The 25,971-nt window shown below is 36.9% G+C and overlaps 1 protein-coding gene across 4 annotated transcripts; it reads left to right on the top strand.

Annotated features, from left to right (window-relative positions):
• Nucleotides 1-1,655: 1,655 nt before the first annotated feature.
• Nucleotides 1,656-24,695, top strand: med25 (mediator complex subunit 25). Of its 4 annotated transcripts, none has more exons than XM_048204017.1 (20): nt 1,656-1,896; nt 2,406-2,546; nt 2,621-2,666; nt 2,755-2,879; nt 3,037-3,135; nt 3,346-3,466; nt 3,699-3,858; nt 5,087-5,208; nt 5,884-5,959; nt 6,068-6,309; nt 6,399-6,485; nt 10,102-10,187; nt 10,291-10,348; nt 11,242-11,349; nt 11,966-12,139; nt 17,102-17,191; nt 17,363-17,434; nt 21,210-21,368; nt 23,875-23,980; nt 24,157-24,695. In XM_048204017.1, exons 2-20 carry the CDS (start codon nt 2,422-2,424, stop codon nt 24,261-24,263), a joined length of 2,163 nt encoding a protein of 720 aa, XP_048059974.1. In that variant the 5' UTR covers nt 1,656-1,896; nt 2,406-2,421; the 3' UTR covers nt 24,264-24,695. The 4 variants fall into 4 exon arrangements, with proteins under 4 accessions (XP_048059974.1, XP_048059963.1, XP_048059955.1 ...); XM_048204006.1 differs by having other exon boundaries at nt 1,657-1,896; nt 10,105-10,187; nt 23,872-23,980; XM_048203998.1 differs by having other exon boundaries at nt 1,659-1,896; nt 23,872-23,980.
• Nucleotides 24,696-25,971: the final 1,276 nt, after the last annotated feature.

Raw genomic sequence — 25,971 nt, 5'->3', positions numbered from 1 at the left:
TACATCACAGAGCTGAGCTAAATCCTCCAAAATTGTGCCACTCCACAAAAGAAAACTCCCTGGAGAAGGATGTGGAATAGAGCACATAAATGCATCTCTAAAAAAATCTCATATTTGGACACAGGACACTGGCCCTAAGTTCCGGACAATCATAACTAACCCTAGGGGCCCTCTTCTGTTTACTGACCGTGAAAAGCAAAGGAAGTCAGCCAGGGGTTGTAAGAGAATAGCTTTAAATGGGTTAAACTGATTCAGAGCATTGTTTGTATGGGAGGTTTTAAACATGATGACTTGATGCTCTTTGGTGCTCGCTGGAGAATGAATTCTATTGTTGGAATAAGAGCGAACACGAGAGCGCGCGAGAGCCTCAGGGCCACTTAGCTCGTGGCACGCCGTTCTCATTTGACAGCAGGTTGGGTCGCTCAGGGCCGTCTGAGTAATTATGCACATTCTTGCAGTAAAGAGCAACGGGGACAGGAAACAGGTTGCACACCGACCTAAAAACATGATTCTTTCTCCAATAACTTACCTGTCTCCTCCTTTCTGATAGGCCTATTCAGAGACTGAACTGACTCTGTGTAGGCCTAACATAAGGGTTAAACAGGACAGTAATTTAGAGTCCTCCTGCAATGTGATTGGACAAAAACAAAACACAGTTACGCAGTATATTGTCTATTTTTAGATGCTTGACTTTGGTGACATCTACTGTTTACTTAGATGATTGCTCTTAAATTTAAAAACCGTTGTATGCCCCCAATAATAATAATAATAATAATAATTATTATTATTATTATAATTATATAGTCTATGTTTATATTAATTAAATAATAATTAAGTACAATAATGTAACGCCCATTAGAAACCCTTTATATATATATATATATATATATATATATATATATATATATATATATATATATATACAGTCAAACCAAAAATTATTCAATCATTTTTTTATATTTTTGGTATATTTTTAGGACACTATAGTTCATTTATGTAAGTGAGGATAGCAAAATAAAGTAAACTGTGACATACCAAAAATTCTTCATACAGTGGACTACCAGTAAAATTGCTAAAAATTTGGAACCAAAAATTATTCAGACACTTTGACCTGACCATGTTTTGCTTAAGTGTTATCTGACATAATTAAGATAATTTTTTTCTGACACAGTTTAACTTGTCATATTTTATTACCATTTTTTTTTAACTATAGTGAATAAACTGTATTAATGAATGAAATGTTCAAGGTGTCTGAATAAATTGTGGTTTGACTGTATATATATATAGCACCATTCAAACAAGAAATGCATCTTAAAGTGCTTTACAATGAAAAAGCATTACAAAAAGCACTACGTACTTCATTAAAACTTATAAAATACCATAATTTAACATAATTTAACTTAAGATTTAAGATGAGACCCACTATATAATAATAATAATAATAATAATAATAATAATAATAATAAAACAAAATAGAGTTCATAACAAAAGGTGCAAATTAAAACCAAGTAGGGTAATAAATACGCATTCGTATGCTCCAGCATTCCTGCTCCCATACATAGAACAAGCGGTGTGAAATAATGGATGGATGGATATTTTTTGATGGATGCATAGTTTTATTTTTAGGTTGGTTTGAAATGTACGTACTCTTGGTGTAAGAATCGATCACTCATAAATCCATTCACCAACCCAGTCATTTTCCGGATCTAAGACCAGACCGGATTGTCGATTGCCGAGCGTAAATCCAGATATTTGTTGTCATTAGGATCTACATGAACGTTCAGATGAAGCTTTCAAAATACAACTAAAGGCGGCTGGTGTGCATATAATCAATATCAATGACTGTATCAGTCCGTTTTATTCTCATTAAAAGTCAGATCTACTAATTACTAGCAGGTAAGGCACACGAGCTAAATTAGCATTTGAGGATAACGGCTAACTAACATGCTAGGACTTAAATGTGTGTTGTCAGATTGTATGTTTTAGTTCATTTGTATTTGCATTATATTTAAACGAATTTACTGTTTAATTGGATGAGAAAAAAAAAAAAAAAAAAAAAAAAAAATATATATATATATATATATATATATATATATATATATATATATATATATAGCCAAAATGAGGCTGTCAATCTGTTTTGACACGGATTGAATCATTAAAAATGTCTTTATTGGCGTTTCAATAGGAATTGAGACGCAGCAAATGTGTATGTCATGGTTCGGTGCCCTAACTTTAAGAATAGACATGATAATAATATAACAATAAATAACATATACTTTACAGTCAGTAGTCACTTTAAACACATTAAAGGGCAAGTGCACTACAATAATGACATATTATATAGATTATTTAATATTTACAGCAAATGTTTCATATTGATCTAATGTTTGTCTTGGTTGTAGACCCAAGGTGACCCATATGGACCCCACCTCCAAGTCTGGGTTGAATCAGGTGTCAGATGTAGTGTTTGTCATAGAGGGAACTGCAAACCTTGGTCCATATTTTGAATCCCTTCGGAAGAATTACATACTGCCGACTATAGAGTAAGAGTCGTCACCTGTTTATCCATGCTGACGTTTGTTAGACTTCTTTACCAACCTACTTTGTATGATCTCAGGTATTTTAATGGAGGACCACCTGCTGAAACTGATTTTGGAGGAGATGTGAGTTGGATGAGTCTGTTTACACTTTCACTTAACATTACTGCTGTCATTTCAGATATCACATCTGATGATCTTTTTCCTTTTTCAGTATGGTGGCACTCAGTATGGACTGGTGGTCTTCAACACAGTGGACTGTGCTCCAGAATCCTACGTCCAGTGCCACGCTCCAACCAGCTCCGCTTTCGAGTTTGTCTCTTGGATTGACAGCATTCAGTAAGGGCTTCTGTGATTCCATCATATTTGCATTTTATGATAGGAACTCTGAGATTAAAGTGTGCTCTTGCATGCTTAGATGAGCTCTTAGTTATGGGTGTATGTCTGCTTTAAAGATTTTCCTGTTTTAACTTTTACTCTGATGCTTTTTGCACAGATTCATGGGAGGCGGAGCAGAGAGCTGCAGTCTCATAGCTGAGGGTCTTTCCGTGGCCCTACAGCTCTTTGACGACTTCAAAAAGATGAGGGAGCAAATGTGAGTTCTTAAACTGGTTCTGTGGAGTCAAAATTCTGCTGTCGTCTTATTTCTACATTCATACAAGCAGATTTTGTTTGCCATACTAAACTTATGACAATGCATCACACGCACCATTTTATAAAAGACCAATTGTATGTAAACAGGCTGGGGACCGCAATGTGTGTTTTTTTTTTTTTTTTTAAACTTAACTATTGTTTCTCTCTTCAGCGGTCAGACCCACAAGGTTTGTGTGTTGCTGTGTAATTCTCCTCCATACTTACTACCAGCTGTGGAGAGCGTCAGCTATACAGGCTGCACCGCAGACAGCCTGGTCCAGATCATTCGTGATGTGAGTCTGCACTGCATCTGCCTGTTTAATAAGTTATTTCTATTTGTGAGAGTGATGTTGTAATGATAGACCCTGTAATGCAATGTATAGTCTACAATATATGTTATTTTTCCATTGTGTAGTCCTGCCAAATTTTAAGATCAGCCATTTATTTATAGAATGTGTTGTCTGTTTCTCATATGTAGTTAATGAATTTATAATAATTTTTATTTTTTTATTTTTTTGGCTGTAGCGGGGGATCCATTTTTCTGTAATTGCCCCAAGGAAACTTCCAGCTCTTCGATCTCTTTTTGAACGAGCATCCTCAGTAGCAGGTGCACCAGAATCCTCACACCCAGACTACAGTCAAGACCCCTTTCACATGGTGTTAGTCAGGGGCATTGCACTTCCTGGTAAGAAAGACACTTGTCTTGATGTGTTTATGAATGTGCTGTGGTATAACCTCAACAGTGGCATCAGATGGACAGACTGCTTTTGGCACATGGCAGAATATGAGCTAAAGTAGTATTTTATTGTATTATTTAGGAGTGTAACAATGCGCTCATGTCATGATTCGTACAATTCACGATACTGAACTCACAATACGATACATATAGCAATGCTTTAATACTTTTTTTTTTTTTTAAGCCAAGGTTTTTTATAATTATTACTTTTTAGACATATGATAAAAAGTTAACAAAAATGAACTGTTGATTAAAATGCTAAATTTGGTATGAGGCTTGGACTTGGTCCTGGTCCCCAGTGCACAGGGAAATGGTGACACCAGAATAAAAATATTCATGATTCTGAAGCTGAAAATACTGAATTTTGTATGGTTTGTGTATGTTTGCTCTGTCACTGACTACGTACATTTAAAATATTGTAGGTCCTTTTTCACTGGTAAAATCAGACATTTGGCATTATCAGGACCCACAAATATTCCCGTAATGCATTATTATGCATTATGTTCAACATTGTATATAATAGTTTAATGTACTAGTGTCACTGAAACTGTAAAAAAAAAAAAAAAAAAATTCTCACCTAGTATACTTGTGCTTTGTAAATTTAAATGATGTCTGTGCTTTCAATTTGAGGAGTGCTGCTCCAGCACGTATGTGCTTCAGATGATCAATACAGTCAATCACAGTTCTAACTGCAAAGTGTGTCAAAATGACTGTTCCCAAACTTTAAAGGGTTAGTTCATCCAAAAACTCTTCATTTCATGTCGTTCTCACTCGTCCAGTAGGCACACATTTGAATGTCTGTGTTTACTACAGTATGTGCGTTGATCAGTAAATCTGTTCATCATATAGTCTTCAGAAGACTTAAAACGTTTGACTGATTATTTTTACAATGCCTTTATGACCTTTTTTGGTTTTAGGGGAATGGTCTTTAAATGGAGGGACAGAAATCTCTCAGGTTTCTTAAAAGAATATCTTAATTTGTGCATGAAAGTTGAACGAAAATCTGACATGAGAATGTGTCTTGGATAAAACTAACTCTATATTGCAATACATATCGTTCACATCACTGATACATATTGTCACAATTTTATATCATAATATATTGATATATCATTAGACCCCTATAGTATTAGATTTGCTCTGGTTAATGCTTTGTTACATGTTTGTGTGTGTCCAGTTGCTCCTGGAGGAGGTTCTGGTCCAGTCTCCCTTAAACCTGTCTTGCCACCTGTGTCCCATTCTCCACTGGGCACTGTAGCCCAGACTCCTCCTCAGATGAGTACAGCCCTTCCATTCCAGGTGTGTGACAGTTAATGGAAATTAATAGAATTATATTACTTATTACATATACACTAAGATTGGGGATATATAATGTGTGTGTATATATATATATATATATATATATATATATATAGGCCAGCAAATTGAAAATATGAGTAACAAAATCATGGTCGATCTCAAATTGTTCAGATCCAAGAAGATGCTAATCTGCACTGTTTGCCACAGGCAGGGAAAATTGGGACAACAAAAATGTATGCCATTTTAATAAGCGGTTAATTGTCTCAGTTGACTTACCATTGGCAGGTGAGGTAAAAGGTTAATTTTTGGCTCTGTCTGTCTCATTGCTTCAGTGATGTAGAATAATCAGAGCGCTTATCTCAATAACAGGCTGATCTCCGTCTACTCATTCTGAACCTTTCTGTGCCTAATTGGAGGGACATTATTGGCAATTTTCAGCATACAGAGCCTCATTTTGATTCTTAAGATTAAGACTAACTGCTGTTATAATCTCATTTGAATAGATCTAAGTGGTAGATGAGATGTGCATGAATGCATTTGTACTCTGAAGAAAGATCTGGCTTTGTTTTCAAAGAGGCTGTGCACACTAATGATAAGGCCTCATGAATGTTGTGCTTCTGTTATACACACACACACAAACACTCTCACTCTCACTCTCACTCTCTCTTCCCATAGAATCCCTCTCTAAACGCGGCCCATGATGCAGCACAGAAGGCGTTAGAAGCTGCAAATCAGCAGCAGAAGAGTCGATGTGAGTCAAATTGTATTTATGCTTCTTGGATCTTCTGCTGTGTTCCTGCTTCACCTATTTTCTGTATTTGAAACAGCATTTTACTGAGTTGTTTTGTTTTGTTTGCAGTTCCTCAAATGCCAACACCTCCTTTCAGCCAACCACCAGTTCTCCCATCAGGAGGTAAACCCAGCCTATCTACAGTTACCACAGTGTCACCGCCAGTGTTAACACAGCAACAACCTCAGCAGCCACAACAGCAACCACAAGTCCCACCACCAGGCCCGCCCGCACCCAACCAGCAACCTCCTCAGGCTGCTCAGCAGCAGCCCAACAGTCAGCAGACGCCTCCACCAACTCAGCCTGGCATGGTCAGACTTGAGAATTGTATTTCTGTGTTTCATTTGGATTCTTACTTTCCATCATGCTCTTGCCCTTTCAATATATTCGTATTTTTCAGACTGCTGTTCCTGCACCTCAGGCTGGGGCACAGCAGGGCGTTGCCAACAAGATTGTGGCATGGAGTGGAGTTCTAGAATGGCAGGAGGTGAGAAGCTTATACTAGTGATGGCATGGTAATATTTGCATACTGAATGGTGATTAGTAGGGCTGCCCCCTAATAGTCGACCAAACGTTAGTCAACAAGAAGAGGCTTAGTTGACCAAATTTTAATTAGTCGGATACTCGCAAAAAAATTATCTACAGGAAGTGGTGAATTTACAGAGTCTCTGACAGACCAATCGTAACAGCTGGTCCATGTGGTAATTGCAGTATGCCGGGCAAAAAATCCAAATGTTCCCCTATCATTCATCAACCTAACTGTGGCTTATCATTTGAAACATGCAAGTAGTTAGCCTAACGTTTGCTACTTTACATGGCTGCTTGCTCTAATGTTAACCTGGGTAAATGCTCTATTATTGGTGCATATCCAACCGCAGTATTTTTTTCCTGATAACAGCGGAAAGAACTTAAAAAAATAATCTGTCATTTTTACAGATAATAGACATACAGATAAGAGTCTGTAAAGATTCAAAACTGTAAAGGGTCTACTTTTATTCGTGTTCACTTACAATAACAAAAAAAAAGTTTTGCTTTTGTAAAATAAAGAAAACAGACTGTGCGCTTTCTGCCACGTCAGTCTCCGTTCACTGAAGCGCGTCACAAAAATTAACTGAAACTCAGAGACGAGAAATGTCTACTTTTAAATTAACCAATTCAAATCAAAAACAAATATTATCTGATTATGTAATCTGTGTGAAATGTCCATTTCTCTCTATACTGCAGAGATGGCGATTCAGCATTATCAATCTTTGCAGCCAACAATGACTCAGTAATCACTAGTTTATTAATAAATTATTAAAATGTTCAGACAGTCTCTTTCTTTTTTTTTTTTGTTTTTTTCCAGACAAGTAAAAAGCTTTATGTGTGCGCTTGAGTGCTTAATTTATATTTTTAAGGCTCAATGTTATGGATTGGTATTTCTTTGTAATGTAGAACAATGTTAGCAATGTTACATATAATATTCTTAGTCAACTGTTGGCTTAAATGAATGACTACTAGTTGACTAGGAAAAATCTATAGTCGGGGGCAGTCCATGTGATTAGTCTTCATTGGAAATTTGCTTTACTACTGGAAAACAAACCATAAATAGGGCCTCAATGAATGTTTCCAGTGCTTTGATGTCATTAGATATGTTTCCGTCCAAGTTGCAACATTAATTTGGGAGTTATGGTAGTTATGAATAACCTGACAAGATATTTAACGTTGCTAATATGTCACAAAACAAGTCAGTGTTGTTATTGTTAACAAAAACTAAAACTATTAAAAAATTTCTTTATTGAAGTAAAGCTAGAATAAAATAATAAAAAAGAAATATTATATGGAAAAACTTAAAGTAAAATTAGAAATGTTGGCTTGGCAACAACCTGAAATAATTTTATGTACTAAAATTACTAAAACTGAAATAAAAATAAATTGAAGGTAAATATATACACAACCGGTCAAAAGGTTTTGAATGGTAAGATTTTTTTAATGTTTTTAAAAGAAGTCTCTTCTGCTCAGCAAGGCTTCATTTATTTGATCCAAAATAGTTAAAACAGTGATATTGTGAAATATTTTTACTATTTAAAATAAACTGTTTCCACTGTTTTCTCTTTGAATATATTATAAAATATAATTTATTCCTGTGATCAAAGCTGAATTTTCAGCATCATTACTCCAGTCTTCAGTGTCACATGATCCTTCAGAAATCATTTTAATATGATGATTTGCTGCTCAAGAAACATTCATTATTATTATCAATGTTGAAAACAGTTGTGTACATTTTTTTTCAGGATTATTTGATGTATAGAAAGTTCAAAAGAACAGCATTTATCTGAAATAGAAAACTTTTGTAACATTATACACTATAGTTCAAAAGTTTGGGGTCAGTAAGAGGTTTTTTTGTTTTTTTGGGAAAGAAATTAATACTTTTAATCAGCAAGGATGCATTAAATTGATCAAAAGTGACAGTATAGACATTTAAAAAGCTGTATATTTCAGATAAATGCTGAACTTTCTATACATCAAATAATCCTGATGTTTTCAACATTGATAATAATAATAAATGTTTCTTGAGCAGCAAATCATCATATTAGATTGATTCTGAAGGATCATGTGACGCTGAAGACTGGAGTAATGATGCTGAAAATTCAGCTTTGACAACACAGAATTAAATTGCATTTTAAAATATTTTCAAATAGAAAACAGTATTATTGTTTTTGTAACAATACAGTAACAATATTACTGTTTTTGCTGTATTTTGGATCAAATAAATGAGGCCTTGGTGAGCAGAAGAGACTTCTTTTAAAAACATTAAAAAATCTTACCATTCAAAAACTTTTGACCGGTAGGTGTAAGAAATTAAAAAGGACATGTCAACTTGAACTAAAATTAAAATGAAGTATTAATAAATAATAATAGTATATAATACTACAATAACACTGTTGCCAGCTACGACAGCGTGTGGGAAATTTTCTGTTCTTTCTGTTGTATGGATAGTGTCCTAAACAACCGCCTGCACCAACCAGGTGTGCGAGGAGTGTTTGTTAGTGCTTTACAACTGGAAAATGAAACCTAATTGGTGTCTGAATTAATCTCTCTGAAAGACCCTCATAACTCACCTATGAAATGTAGGCTTTTCTAGACGTGTGACAAAGATTGATTCGCTCACCGAGACCGAAACTGGTAAAGCTATCTAGTTGCATTTCATTGACGTATTGTTAGGTGACCCGTGGGTATTGTGCCTGAGGTGCCATTTGCACAGACTGTAATGGGATCAATGATGTTTCTTGATTTCTGTTTGATTTATGGGAGAGACCCTCTCTTTATATTAATGAAGCTCTATTGACCATTCCACAATGGCCACGAGATCATCTCAGGGGGCGTCTCAGCAATGAATTTTCTCGAAGCACACAACCGACTATTGAAATGTTTTGATTTGACAATGGGTCAACACAAATGATCAGGAAACAAAAACACAGACGCACACGCCGTGGTCATTATCACCATCTGGTCAATAACATGCCAGCAAACCGGTGTGCGCTTATCAAGCATGGCGGCACGCTCCGTTGCTGAGGCCTGTCGCGGAGTCACCATCTGGATGATGAGTTCACACAGCTCACCGCACACTATTCGCAAACACAAACACTGCCAAGCTGCGCTGTGTAAATTAAATCAATAGTAATTCTGCGCCACTCTGTCGATCAGCAGATTTTATCCACACTGTCCTTTTGCAGGATACTGTAGGATGGTTTGTAGTAAGGATGTGCAAAACTGGTACTGTTTTCAAAATCAACTAGTTGTTGGGTTGCCTAAGTCAACAAGTCTGCCTAAACGAAGCCCTGGAAAAATTGGGTTCCATCAGACATGTTTCCTGGGGGGAAACACAGTTTTGATTGACATAATAACATAGCAGCTGTTCCGTTGCCAGTGCAATCTCTCTCTTGTTGTGGAAGTTGCACACACAGGTTGTTTATTTCACCGAGACCTCCTGCCTTGAGTCCCATCATCCATCTCTGCCAGCAAGGTCTTTTTACTCTGTATGTTAACCTCTTCATCTTATTCTGCCTCTCCTTTTTCCCTCCCCCTGTCACCTCTCCCTCTGTCTCCATCAATCACCGCAGAAGCCCAAGGCTTCCTCCATGGACTCCAACACAAAACTTACACGCTCCCTGCCCTGCCAGGTCCAAGTCAGCCAAGGGGAGAATCTGTGAGTGACTCCCGTTTGGCCCAGATTTGCATAATGTAGGATAAATGGTAGAGATGCACAGAGAGAATGAAGTGGTGTTTTTTTCCCCCCTCTTTTGTTTCAGAAATACAGACCAGTGGCCACAGAAGCTGATCATGCAGCTCATCCCTCAGCAGCTCCTGGTAAATGTGAACGTTGTCATTCCCTACAGGATATATTACTCTGCTTGCAAAGGAAGCAGGATTTCTTTTCATTCTTCTTTTTCTTGTTTTACTACTACTGCTACTTGTTGTTCTACTTCTTATTCTCCTTTATTATCTTTGTGTTTTCTTTTCCTCCATTTTCTCTGTCATCTATTTCTTCATCATTGTCTTTTTCTTCTTCTCTTCATTATTGCTCTCCATGCATCATCTTCTCAATCTTTTCCTCCTCCTTTTTTCTGCGCCGTCATCTCCTCCTCTTCCATAATCGTCATCTCCTCCTTTTTCTTCGTCATATTTTTCTCCTCCTCTTCCTCCATTTCTTTTTCTGCTCCTTTTCTTTTCCCCCTCCAAATACTTTCCTCCTACTTTTTTCTACTCATTCATTTCCTTCTCTTCCTTAATCATCTCCTCCTTTTCTTCCCCTCTATCTTTTCCTACTCCATCATTATCTTCTCCTCTTCATTAATTATCATCTCATTTTTCTTGATCATCTTTTTCTCATAATTCCCTTTCTCCCCCTTTATCTTCTCCTCGTCCTTGTCCTCCTTTGTCCTCCATCTTCTTCGCCTGCTCTTCCTTCATCTTGTCCTTCTACTCTTTTTGATTCACTCCCCGACTATGCATACTTCCTTACTTCCTTGCTGTCCAGAATGTCCATTTATAGACTTCTTTATACAAAAAAATTCCTTTAAAAATAATTAGACTTTATACTATACATGTATTTAATTTGGATCAATATTTAAATTAGATCATTATAAAATCTAGTGACTTTAAACTGCTTTTGTTGATGTCATCCTAATATGCGGAATTGTTGGTCAAATGTCTGGGTTATTAATAAAATGATCCATATGTCTACTTGTCTTTTTTTATAGACTACTCTGGGCCCTCTGTTCAGGAACTCTCGTATGGTGCAGTTTCTCTTCACTAATAAAGATATGGAGTCTTTGAAGGGACTGTATCGCATTATGACTAATGGATTTGTAAGTACATAAACAGCATCATATTTATAATGTAAGATAGGTCAGTCAGTTCAAGAATTAATATTCAGGCTAATAACGTCTCCTATAGAACAGGTTTTTGTGTTGTCTATGCATATATCTGTTTATTTTTAGTGTATTTCCCTTTGCAGACTACTGAAGAGAATGTGATAGTGTGTAATAATGCTCTTCAGCCTCTTGGGGGAGTTATTCCTCTGCTTTTAAGTGTCACTGCAGCAAAATAAAAAGATTTTCACTAGATTTAGCTATGGGAAAAAAAGTCTCATAAAAAAAATAAAATAAATAATAACAGCAAAGTCACATAGCCAGCATTTCCTCTGAAAATGAAAGGCTCTGAAATGAACCTTTACCCTGGAGCTAGATCCTTTGACGCAGACTAGGAGATGTCAGTAGTGAATCACCATTAACACTGATTAAATTCAGTTTTAGGTTCAATCTGTGTCTGGGAAACGGCTGTTTAATTTGTTTTAATCCTGTCTTCAAATATAATCGTGTAGGCCCAGGCAGCTCTCTAGTCACTCTAGTTGTGTGTGCTGTCTAGATGTGTGGATTGGCACATAGTTTGATGTATATTTTCTGTGTGTGTGTGTGTGTGTAGGCTGGCTGTGTGCACTTCCCCCACAGTGCGCCATGTGAGGTGCGTGTGCTGATGCTGCTGTACTCGTCTAGGAAGAGGATCTTCATGGGACTCATCCCTAATGACCAGAGCGGATTCGTCAATGGTATTCGGCAGGTCATCACTAACCACAAACAAGTGCAGCAGCATCGCTCGGTGAGTCACACGAAATGGTGTTGTTTTCAGTACAAATAAACACAGTTATTGATATGATGCAAACTAAGCAGCATAAAAATGTAAAATTGTTAAAAAATTATGCCTTTTTTAAGGTTCCTAATATTGTTTTGGGAGTCTCCTACGACAGGTTTACATGCATGCAAGGTCAAAAACACTTTCGTTTTCTCATAATTTACATTTAATTTCACCTAAGTTTTCAATCTTTTGTAAACGACTTGTTGAAGCAGTTCAGAGAATCAGTCTCTCTAAACCCCTCATTTCCATGAGCATACACTGCTCTGATTGGTCAGATGGCCCAATCCTTTGTGATTGGTCTACTGTGCACACCGCACGCCCATTGCTATAACTGAATGACAGCTATCAGTTCACAAGACATTTTGTCCACAACATATGGACAGAAAAGATAGCATCGATTTTACCATATCAATTCGAGCCCGAGTCTGACGATGAAACGTCTGAAGTAGTCAATCAACCAGAAACTGATTCGCAATCACGACTGGAATACGACGTTTCTATATGCTAAGTGTCACCTTATTTGTTTGTAAGACGTGATAGCAGCGTCACTGTTATACTTTATGTAGGTGCACCTGTGGGAACTGTATCAGAATGCCAAGCGAAGCTGAAAACCTCTAACATAAGATAAACATTTAGGCCAGATGTGTACAGACTTTTTCATCACACCTATTAACAAAGAGAAATGGTTATATCATTACAGTGGGTGTTTACTGTTTACAGAGAGAATACTTCAACTAGTTAGCGTGGACTAGCATCTTAACATCCTATTACAATACAGATAGAGCTCCATACTACTGTAATAATAAAAACGCAGAGGAAAATAGCTGATAATGCATTATACTTTGTAAACAAAAGTCATGCTCCATCCTTGTTCATTACTTCAAGTAATAAGACAGACAAGCTGCATTAATCGACATATTTTTAGACAATATTGGACCCACATCTGAATAGCAGAACTACAGAAACGTGAGTTAGCCGGTTAGCAGGAGACATACAAACTAGGGTGTACGTTACACAACATAACATACAAAACTACGAATCTTGAACGATCGCTAGAAAATATAAACATCAGTTATTAATCATACTTACAGGTTGAGATTGAGAGGAGCAAGCTGGCCCAAATAAACTGGTCATTGATGCATATTTTAAGTGTTTTGTGAATCCTACGTTAAACTCCCCGAGGTTTAAGAAGCAGTCGTCAGTAAAATGATGGGAACACAACAAAAGATTACACTGCTGTGGTATTGTTGAAAAAATGAATTTTTCCCTGGCATCTACACGTGCAATAAGTGGGCGAGCAATATGCTAATGTTTCACTGTGATGTCACAATGAAACGGCTTGGGATTCATTTTACAAACGACTCGTTTAATTGACTCAGAGTCGACTCTCTTTTGAGAGACAATAACTATATATACGGTGCACTTTCAGATTTAAAACTTTGCAGGATGTTTTCATTCACTTAGAGCTGTTATACACATCAAAAATCCATAATTGGGGCACTTTAATGTAATACACGAAAAACATGCACACATGAAATTCACATCTAAAACACAAACACTTTTTGTTTCTGTAAAATGTTTACGTGTAAAAGAACAAAAGATATTTAAGAGTTTATTTAAAAAATCAATCCAGTTATGTTTGTTGCGTCTTGTGAGCAGCTGTCTCTGGTTTTGCATTTATGTTGCACACATACTGCACACAGCATCTAAAATTAACACTTGCTAAGTAGGGATGCACCATACTGATTTTAACAAACATATATTTGGCTGATACGATATTTGTCCCTTGCTCTCTTATTTGAAATTTTGTCATTAAAATAGATAGTATTTTGATTGTTTTAAATCAGCAAAATTAAAAAAAACATTGTTATACTAGCTAGTTTATTGCTGCATGATCAAATAATTTCTAATGAACATGGGTTGGATCCATTTAACATTCAGCAGGCCTACATAAATACAACAACAAAGATACATATGAAATAAACAGTGCTTTTTCAGGAACAGAAATAAAGGAAACAAATTGTAAAATAACACTGCATATTCTCTTTACTGTATAAATTAAATGCATATTAATCCTTCCTTATTGTAACAGACTTTATTTTGGTTAATCTTCTAATTTGCTTTTGTATACATTTTAATATTTTTTTTTTTTGTAAGTTTAAATATGTATGAGATCTGCACTACCTCCTTTACTAAGGCGAAACTCTTCTTTTGATGGGTGTTCTAGTCTACGGATCTAGGGAGAGCACACAGTTCTTTGGAGTTATTTTACAGATTTCAAGTTTGCCAGTTTATTAAGCACCCCCCGAAAAGGCATGAGGTCCATATGTATTTGTTTACTTCTTTTAGTTGTAGTAAGTGTTTACACTTATGAAGTGTAGATGACCCCATCAAAAACCTACAAAAAACAACAAATTTCTATGTAATCAACTTCTGTTGGTGTTTGTTGGCGTTTCTGTTATCTGTGTACAGCATTGTTTCATTACGGCTTTTATGTTGTGTTTACCCACATTCTCATTCATGTTATAAATGAAACGATACCTTTACAAAAATGCTACTACTCAGCATGTATTAAGCCACAGTAAAGCTTTAATCAGGATAACGCCGTTAGCGAAAGCTGACATAAACAGCAGTAACATTTACAAGTGTCAGCATATCTAAACACTTTGACACAAATACAAACAAAAATACTTACCATTCATAAACGTCCTTTAAAAGCCGTGCTTGGAGAGGTTCTGCTTGACCCTCTTCATTACTGCTATCTTGGTCTGATTCAGGCTCAAATTGATACGGCAATATTGACGGCATTATTTATAAACGCTGTTGAGCAGATTTGTAAACACCTCTGATTGGCTATTGTGTTCACACGCTCATCAGAATATGTCTGTGATTGGCTACAATGATCAGCACATGGCAGCTTTTGAAATTGAAAGCGTTTGAAAGCAGGTGTCTATCAGCGGACTGGTCCGCTCCCATTTGTATCTGTGCAAGCGCTCAGTGAAGAGTGTAATTGATGACTATTTACAAAGTTTTTGAAGCACTGATCATTGAAGCCAATCACAGATATATCTGATGAGCACGTCAACACAGTGACCAATCAGAGGTGTTTACGGATCTGCTCAACAGCGCTCAAAGCATCACATTTTTAAAATTTCTTTACCAACGTGGTACCAAAGTCGGTAATTTTGACAACTCTACTTTGGACGCATAAGATCCTACCCTCCCATCAGAGCATCTCCAAAGGCACACCACCTCCAAAATCACACAGCACATAGCAGAATCTGCAGAGCGTTGTTAAATTGCCTCCTGTCTAAAATCACATAACATTACAATATTGAACGTAAACAATTTACAGAGCTCTTAATTGTACCTCCTGAGGCCTGTTGCACAAAGCCGGTTTCAGCTGCTACCCAGGTAAGTTAGAGATTAGTTTGAGCAAACTCTGACACATATCTGATGCAATAAAGCCACTCCCCCTGTATCTCTCGCTCCAAATTGAACCAGATTAAAGTAAATTTAGAGACTTATATTTTGCTGCTAATAATTTTTTATATTTATACGATATGAATTATAATTATGTATGATTAATGTAATATATTTATATAATTATATTAATTAACAATTAATATTAAGCTTTGCTTTTTAAATTAATATAAATATAATACATTCATTAAAAGTGTGTATTCATTCGAGCTCTTTGTGAACCTATATAAATTATTAGGCCTATTTCTTTGATTCACATTTATTGCTATAGTCAGATATTTTCTTTCAGCTGCCTTCTCAAACTTTTACTGCAGCAGCAGTGTTAATTCCTGTATTTAATTTTTAGGATATTTTTCATAATGATATTTTAATCTTAAGAAGAGAAGTGAATTAAATGGATGCTCTCCATGTTCCATGTGATTGGCTGTTTGCTGCACGCATCACACTTTCAGGTGCACGCACTTCAGAGTTAAAGGATTAGTTCACTTTCAAATAAAATTTTCCTGAAAATTTACTCACCCCCATGTCATCCAAGATGTTCATGTCTTTCTTTCTTCAGTGGAAAAGAAATTAAGGTTTTTGATGAAAACATTCCAGGATTTTTCTCCTTATAGTGGACTTCAATGGCTACCAACAGTTTGAAGGTCAAAATTACAGTTTCAGTGCAGCTTCAAAGGTCTTCAAACGATACCAGACGAGGAATAAGGGTCTTATCTAGAGAAACGATCAGTCATTTTCTAAAAAAATACAACTGTATATGCTTTATAAATACAAAGTATCGCCTTGAACGTATTTCTGGTTTCTGCATTCTTCAAAAGCTTACGCTGTATGTCCTACGCCTTCCCTATTCAACTTACGGAAAAAACTAAACTGCCGCCGTGTTTGTTCCGTAAGTAGAATAGGGAAGGCGTAGGACATACAGCGTAAGCTCTTTGAGGTTGGGGTTATCTGGATGTCAACTCTAAACATACTCTAAAACTCAGAGTTTGTTCAGCTAGCTTCATGCAACAGGCCTCTGACTGCTGTAAATTCATTTCAGCGCTGATAGTTTTGACATAGAAAAAAGAGGGAATTGTTTTCTGGTAATCAACATTATGCCACAAGTGATGTTGATTTGAGCATAACTTGGACTGAACCTGGAGGAAAAAAAACAGGACAAAAAAAAAAAAATCATGTTTTTGCAAACATGAGTGCACATACATGCAAAACCAATTATGCATTCCCCCACTGAAAATGTGCATGCACATGAACTCTAGTGTAACAATGTACAATAATGAAAACATATTCACACACAAATATACAATCATGAAAAGAACAGCATTTTTTTACTTTTAAGAGAAACTAAAAAGCTATTTTGCTTGAAAAGTGTACTTATGCTGCATTTCTTTAGTTCTGTCAGTAATTCATTGCATGTCCTTTTCTCGGATAAACAATGGTGGTCAGATGCAACCTGGACAGGTCCCGCCCAATCAGAACTTCCTCAACAGACCGCCGGGCCCCATCCCCGTTACGCATGGCAACGTGCAACAGCAGGTAAAGCAGCAGTGCTTCCCCCTCTCTTCTCTCCCTTGCCCTGCTCTCTCACTGTCTCTCTGGCCCTGTGCACTCACCCCGTTTGTATTTCTCCTTGGCTTGAGATGGAATGTGCATGCTGTTCTAAACCCTCCTCGTCCCCTCTTTTCTGTCCCTCTCTTTCTGCCTCAGTCTGTGGTGGTGGGCTTGCCCTCCGTCAGTCAGGTCACACTGATGGAGGACCAACAGAGACAAAACAACATGGTGAGAATCAGAAACACAATTATACACGCATGTATGCACACACACAGGAGCATGTTTCCCTGCAAACACAGGATTTCACCACTTGATTTTCTGCCATTTCAGCACCTTGTGAACAGAGCTGTGTGTTAAAGGGGACATTGCTGAAAGAAGTCTCTTATGCTCAGCAAGGCAGCATTTTTTTGATAAAAAAAAAAAAGAAAAAGTAAAACAGTAATATTTTAAAATATTATAATTTTAAAAAGTTCTATTTTAATATATTTCAAAATGTAATTTGTCCCTGTGATGTCAAAGCTGAATTTTCAGCATCATTACTCATGATCCTTCAGAAAACGATATGCTGATTTGGTGCTCAAGAAACATTTTTTATTATTATCAATGTATAATGTATGCTAAATGAAAGTAACAATTTCTTAAAAAAACCAAAACAACAAAAAGCAAATACTGACCCCAAACTTTAGAACGATAGTGTAAGTCTAGTCTATTTATGAAACTAAGCTGCAAAAATGTATCATTAAGAATGTGCCATAGTCACCTACATTTTATTTACATATCAACACCTTTTCAGTATTCAGCATCTACGTAGTGGAGTTGCTACTCATTTCAAATGCGAAAACGTTAGCCAAACATAACAGAAGTCATTTACATATAGATGTCTTAAAGATACAGCCTGATTAAAGGTCGGAAAGAGGAGCGTGTCACATCGACATGAACAGGGTTCTCACGCTTCCTGGAAATCCTGAAAAAATAATGACCAATTTTCCAGTCCTGGAAAACACATAGATGATAAGAGAAAATGAAATGAAAATGTCCTGGAAAAAAAAAAATTTTCTTGTTCAGTGAAGAACAACAAACAGTTTACAATTGCTCCAAAACAATTAACGCTAGTAGCAGAAAGCGCTTTGTTCAGGGACGCTGAGTTTTGACACATGAGAGAAGTATTTTTAAAAGACGCTGTTAATTCTTGCCGTGATGTAATCTTGCTGTGAAGGAGCTAGGAACTGTTAAGTGCTCAAATGTTTGCAGAGAATGTAGGGACCCTGTTAACCTTGATAATATTTATTCTTGCAAACTAATAATTTTGATGTGGTAGGTGGGCACGGAAAACTACAGCATGCATTGTTTTAGAAATCATACGCAATATACACTCAACAGCGCCAGCCCCAGTACGGAATAGGAAAAGCACAAATCATTGACGGCTGTCACAGTTGAAACCTCTTGCATCTCCATGACAAATTGTTTTTCATAGTAATTCTTTTACATAGTCCCCTAGTTTTAATTAGTTCTTAGCAAAGTCATAATGAGACGCTGACGTGATGCGCCTTGAATCACACATTCAGCGATTCATTGCACAGACTAGTGTTATGAACACGAGGTGCAGGCAAATGTCATTCTGATTTCCAACAGTTCACTAAATAAGTTAATATAAGTTACTTACATTTTAGAAAAAATATTGCCTGATTCGCCAACAAAAAATAGTTCCAAACAAAACCGGAGCAGAATCTACTATTTTGAACGAAACTTTGAGAAAGTGATTCAATGACCCATTCGGCCCTTATTTGCTTCGTTCGTAAAGCTTTTTAAATGAATCATTTGAAAGATTGACCCCAATGACTCACTTATTAAGTCCGTTATTTGCTGCCACCTACTGACGGTGTTAGTTTAATTTTAAAAGTAACTTCCTTTTTTTTTCTATTCAAAATTGTATTTATTTTATACGGAGCCCCGCACATGAAATCCAAGAAAAAAAATTTAATCGTGCGCACGATTTACTATTTCGTTCCCTTGATTTATAAATTATGCGCATGATTTAGAAATTGAGGGAATGAAATAATAAATCGTGCGCACGTTTTAGTAAATCAAGGGAGCGAAATAGTAAATAATGCGATTTAGACTACTTTTTTTTTTTTTTCCTGCATGTCATGTCCGGGACTCCATAATTTTAAAACATTAAACTCATAGCATTATTTATGCAATTGTGATATCTTGTCTGTTGATATATTAATACACTAGATTATTATTAATGATTGTTTATATAATTTTGTTAAATAGTTTTTAATATATGAATGCATTATTTAAAGGTCCCGTTCTTCGTGATCCCATGTTTCAAACTTTAGTTAGTGTGTAATGTTGTTGTTAGAGTATAAATAAAATCTGTAAAATTTTAAAGCTCAAAGTTCAATGCCAAGCGAGATATTTTATTTAACAGAAGTTGCCTACATCGAACGGCCAGTTTGGACTACATCCCTCTACTTCCTTCTTTAATGACGTCACTAAAACAGTTTTTTGACTAACCTCCGCCCACAGGAATACACAAGAGTTGCGTTTGAAGAGTTGTGTTTGTCGCCATGTCGTCGAAACGCTGTTATTTTCATCCCGCAGTCCAATCACCGGGTCTGATTCCGGCTCAAATTGATAGGGTAAAATTAAAGACATGTTTACAATAACACTGAGCGCATGCATCTCCACGTTATGGTAAGAGGCGTGACTTTTCCGGGCACGGTGCGCTCAGAGCTGTCGAATCACAACACAAGAACCGCTGGCACAATCAGAACTCGTTACGTATTTCTGAAGGAGGGACTTCATAGAACAAGGAAGTCATCAGCCCGTTTTTATGACAGTGGAAACAGCGGTATACAGATAAGTAAATTATGTGAAAAATACTGTGTTTTTTTACACGCGAAACATGAACACGTTATATTGCACACTATAAACACAATCAAAGCTTCAAAAAACCATGAAAAACGGGACCTTTAAGATGAATATATAAAATATGCTTTACAAAAAGGAAAAGACAATAAAGTATATATAATGGTAAATAAAAACAAAATTAAAACGAACTATACAGGTTTTGTTAAAACTTCTGGAAAGAGGAATATATTACTATAGATCCTTGTCTTTTATTTCTGTCATGAAATTTGAAATGTCCTGGAAAAGTCCTGAAAAAGAGTGGGAACCCTGATGAAGTCTGGTCTACTTTGCAGCTTATTCTGTCTGAGAAATTCCCAGTTAGTCAGCAACCAACACAAATTATACAACACAACCAGTGTAGTCCATCCCATCCCGAACAAATGACTCTCATGAGTCAGATCTTTTAAGTAAATCCAAATCATACAGTGAGATCAGTGTAGTCTGTTATTGAATGAATGACTCTTGAGTTGGTTCTTTTTAATGAATCAGAAACATTAAGTGCTAGCCCTATGTCTTGTTTTACACAAGGCTGTTGAGTTTCTGTTCTTATGACAACACTTAGTTTAAAATACAGATGAAATTTGTCAGTAGTATTTTATTAAAAATATATTAAAGAATGCATGAAATATGCTACTACATTATTTTGTTTTTGTATTATGCAATATATAGTTAATGCCAAATATTGAATCATTACATTTTCCTGTGGTTTCCATCCCTAGAAGAAACAATTCTGCTTGTGAATATCCAGTTTACTTGTTACTAACTGTGCCAAATAAAACTCTGAATATCTATATTTCATATAATAGAGTGGAAAACGGTTAAGTAAAAAATAAGTTACAACTGTGTTTGATGTGGGAAGCCTTGACTTGTATTATAAGCAGGTGGATTTGTTGTGGATTTCTGGGAAAAATGCTACAAAGTGTGGAGCATGTCCCCTTTATTACCTCTAACACAGTTACAGTGGTCTGTATTCAAGTCTCTCTCCTGTGAGACTCTCACACAGAACTAGCACTTATGTAATACAGTGCCTTCTCATGTCCACTTACTTTCTTTTTTCATTACTGTGTGTGATTTTGGCTTCCCTTAGTTGAGAGCAGCTGCAACAGCCAATCAACAGCCGCCAGTCTCTGGTGCTCCGCCCAATCAGGTGGCCCAAGCTCAAGCCCAGGCTCCTGGTGGCATGCTTCGTCTCCCAAACCCAGGCGCAAACCCCCAGCTCCGCAGTCTCCTCCTCAGCCAACAACCTGTAAGTGTTTGCAGTGAAAAGCACATGCAACCCCAGATTTAAAGTTTGCATTCTTTTAATTCAGCTAAGAGGTCTGGTTGTGATGAATCAGTATTCTGTTGGTCATATGTCTTCACCCTCTTCACCATCTTCATTTCTACACCCACTGTAAATGTTTCTCTTTGTGAGGTTTGGTTAGTGGTGTCTAAAATGCATCTTTACGCACAACTGCCAGCCTGCATGGAGAGCTTCTTGAGACTCCAGAGACACCAGCAGCTTCAAATACCTGTTTGCTGCTCAACACTGGCTTTTTTATAGCTGCCCTTTTAATTTTTTTGACGGGAGCTTTCATTAATAAGCTTTTATCTGACCGAGTTCTGCTGTGCTCTAAATCACTCACAAATCTTATGATAATTTGATAATCTCCATTCAGTTTTCACACAATATTAGTTGTTTTCATGCCTTTTGCACATCATTGCACCATTTCATGCTTTTCATCTTCAGAAAGATCTTTCTTCCTCCCCATATTGCATGAGAACTGTGACTTGCTTAATAATGTGGAACAACCTCTAAGTAGGGTTTCCATAGACCCGGCAAATTATTTTGTCTGAGATTGATACCATTTATCTAAAAAGACATGGATAAATAAACAAACAAACATTTTCTTAGAAAAACTAAAATCTGAATGTTTATTGTACTGAAATCTTACTGATATGTCACTTGCATAATAATTTGGAACGCAGTGTATAGCGCTTTTTGCAATGCAGATTGTGTCAAAGAAGCTTTACAGTAATAGCAGGAGACATAGTTTTGGCTGTACAGCAGCTCTAGAAGAAAATAATGTCATTGTCCAGCTTAAGTTCAGTATTGATTAATTTCGGTTGTAAAAATCATTAGTTATTAATTTAGTTCATTTATCTATACAGCAGCTCTGGAGAAAACAGTGATGTCATCGTCCAGCTCAGTTCATTTTGGATACAATGGTGTCAGTGCAGGCAGATCAGTAATATTTTTGAATATTAAAGGGATAGTTCACCCAAAAATATTCCTGTAATTTACTCACCCTCAATCTTCATTTAGATGAACACAATCGGAGATATATTTAAAAATATTCCTAGTCCTCCAAGGTTTATAATGGTTGTGAATGGGGGGCCGCGTTTTGAAGTAAAAAATAATGAAGGCCATCCATTAAAAAAGTAATCCATACGACTCCAGTGTGTTAATAAAGGTCTTCTGAAGTAAAGCGGTGTGTTTTTGTAAGAAAAATATCCATATTTAAAACTATGAATTCAAATAACTAGCTTCCGGTGGACGACCGTACGCAGAATGCGCAAGTCGATTTGCGCCAAATGAGTAATCCTGTGACGCGATGTTGTGATGCAGGATGTAGGAGTGTTGTAAGCTTAGACGCCTCTCGCGGTTCAAACAAATAGGGCTGTGTAACAAATATAAGCTCCTCCTCTCTTATATAGAAATCTGCCAACATTTCTCTTTAAAAATTATAATTTTAGACTTATAATCCATGACCGGTGATTTGCTTTGCTCTATCCTCTGCACCTCCATGTTTATCATTACGTTGTGCGTCAGGTCAAAGTATACTCTTCCGCCGCAAATCGACTTGCGCATTCTGTGTGCGGTCGTCCCCCGAAAGCTAGTTATTTGAATTTATAAAGTTTTAAATATGGATATTTTTCTTACAAAAACACATCGCTTTGCTTCAGAAGGCCTTTTGTTTTACTTCAAAACGCGGCCCCCCATTCACAACCATTATAAACTTGGAGGACTAAGGATATTTTTAAATATATCTCTGATTGTGTTCGTCTGAAAGAAGATATCATATACATCTAGGATGGCTTGATGGTGAGTAAATCAATTTCCATTGTAATTTTCACAGTAATTTTCATTTTCATAAACAATTTCAATACAGGAAAATGTTAACTTAGTTTGACTTGAATTATGAAGTAGACAATCTGACAAACTGATAAGGTTCAAGATGCCTAAATAATATAAAATACAACCATATATTCAGCTGAAAACTCATCTCTTTCATGAGCACTTAACCTCATCTTAAAAAAAATTCTATTCCCTCCCTATTCTAGCTTATGCCACTCTAAGCAGTATCTGAAACTTGTATTGTAAGCACTTCTTGTGTCTATTGACTCATGATGATTCGGTTGTTGTATTCCTCACTTGTAAGTCGCTTTGGATAAAAGTGTCTGCAAAATGAATAAATGTAAATATCCTATGTTCACAAAAAATGAACTATAGGCTATTACTTTATTGCAGTTATGTTATCCAACTTTGCACGTGGATTATGGGTAAGATACCAAAAAAGACCATTTTGCATAAATAAATCTCAAAAGGTAGCATGCCCTGGGACCCCGCTGAAAGAGTTCACACTTCAACCCTCCCAATGTTCAAACCAAAACAACACCCTTGAGTGTGACTGACTCCTTCATACCTGTGAAATCATCTCTCCAATCACAGTTCGGCTTGCTTTATATGCCACCATTTCTCTCTTCAGCAGGGTGGGATGCAGGGCATGCAGGGGATGCATCCCATCCAGCAGATGGTCCATCCAGCACCAGGAGGGGGCGCTCAGATGCAGGCTCAGTGGAGGCAGCCTCACCAAGGTAACACTTAATTTTCAGTACAGTATCATTAGCACAATTTATTTTTATCACATCTGTGACCTCGTTAATTGTGTAAGAGATTTCATTTATTTGCTGTGGTTTGTACTGCTATTTTTATTTAATCTTTTATTAAACCTCTTAGATACATTTATGTAATAAGTTTCACATTCCCGCAGGTCCACTGATGATCCCTACAGGTCCACGGGGGCCAGTCGCACAGAATCCCGGGATGCCACCAGTGTCGAGCGTCATGGAGGACGAAATTCTTATGGACCTTATCTAAGGACTGCTTTACCCATCATTCTTTGCTTCAGAGGTTTCATTATGGAATACGAGAGTCATCTAAGCTCTGTTCTTTTTACTTTTTAGTTATAAGCAAGTGCGTAGGGGAAGAATATCGGTGTTTAGAGTGAGATCAGGACTTTATTTTGATACTCATGTATTCGTTGATGCATTTACTTATAAGCCTATCACTGTATCATGTGAGCGGTAACATGATTGTTCACACAGAAGAGCAAGACGTTTAAAAAACAGGCTCGGCTCGGCTCTTTCGCCATTCTACACCTCTTCTTGCCTCGAGATGAATCCAGTCGGATCCGGTTACTATTGTATTTTTATGAAAGTTTTACTTTCTATTGGTTTTACTTTTTCTTAATTTGTCTTTGGAAATCTAGTAATGTTGTTTTATGAAAATAAACTTAATTTTCTCAAGCAATTTTTGTATTCAGGGTCTTTTTTTTTTAAAGTGATAGTCCACCCCAAAAAATGTACTCATCATCATGTTGTTCTAAACCTGTATGCATTTCTTTTCTTTTTTTTCTCCTGAACAAAAAAGAAGATAATTTAAAGAATGCTGATAACCAATACCCATACAATGGAAGTCAAAGGGAACTGAAGATATCTTCTCTTGTGTTTAACAGAAGAATGAAAGTCCAACAGGTTTGGAACGACATGAGAGCGAGTAAATGAAGGCAAAGTATTTGTTTGTGTGTTAACCTGGTAGTGGTGTGATGGTGGCGGGCGAGTGACTTAAATAGACTGAATGATAGGTTGCAAAACGCTTGATTCTGCCAAATGGTGTCACAGCGTTAAAATTAACCACTCCAATATGTCATGGAACCATACAGTGGACCCCTGTGCCAAGTAGTCCTACCAGATGGCAGCACTTGGCCACGCTTTTCTTGGCATAACACGTAATCAGGCTGGACACAGACACTATGTACGACTACAATCCACACATATACGGAGATATCTTTGATCGGTGTGGACGTATATGCATAATCTGACACTGAACCATCCTGATTAACCATCTTGTGAGCTGAACAAACAAGTTTAATGGCCGTCACTAAATGTGACTCTCCCATCATGCTTATTCTTTCAGCGTACCCTGAGGCATTAATTATGAAGCTTTGTGCGAGACATTACTATATATCTGTCACATTAGGAATGCGTGTTCTGAATCTATCGCACCAGTAATGGGAACATGGGAGCACAATGAGAGTTACCAACCGCTGACATTCAGGAGAATTAAACAGCCTCCGGTCAGAGAGCAGTCAAGCGTTTGCACTAGCATGCACGTTTTTGTGTGCTTTTTCACGTGCAGACCTCTTAGTACACAGACACACATTCTCACACAGACAGGAAGTGATGTTGGTCCCTGTCACCTGGGAGACGGAGACGGTTGCTAAGATACGCTGACACTGGGATCTGATTCTAAGCTTTCCCTCCATCCCTTTTTCACACACACGCGCGCCGCATACACTCATAGATAGAGGCTCTTCTGTCTCACAGTGGCGGCTGCTCATCCCTTTCGCTGCCATCCAGGTCACGTCAACATCTGAACAACTGAGGTCTACATGCCCTTGCCTTTTTCCTTCCACACTTTCTAGTCTGCAGTTGTTCCTATTTAAAGCCAGCTCAGTTTCAAAGGCACTCCTTGGGATAAGCAGACTGCTTGCACTTATCACAGTTTGATGTGTGTTTATGCACAT

This window comes from Megalobrama amblycephala, linkage group LG1 (assembly GCF_018812025.1).
Source record: "Megalobrama amblycephala isolate DHTTF-2021 linkage group LG1, ASM1881202v1, whole genome shotgun sequence".
Taxonomy (NCBI): Eukaryota; Metazoa; Chordata; class Actinopteri; order Cypriniformes; family Xenocyprididae; genus Megalobrama; species Megalobrama amblycephala.
Note: the sequence above shows the minus strand (reverse complement) of the source record. Positions and strands in the feature narration are given on the sequence as shown.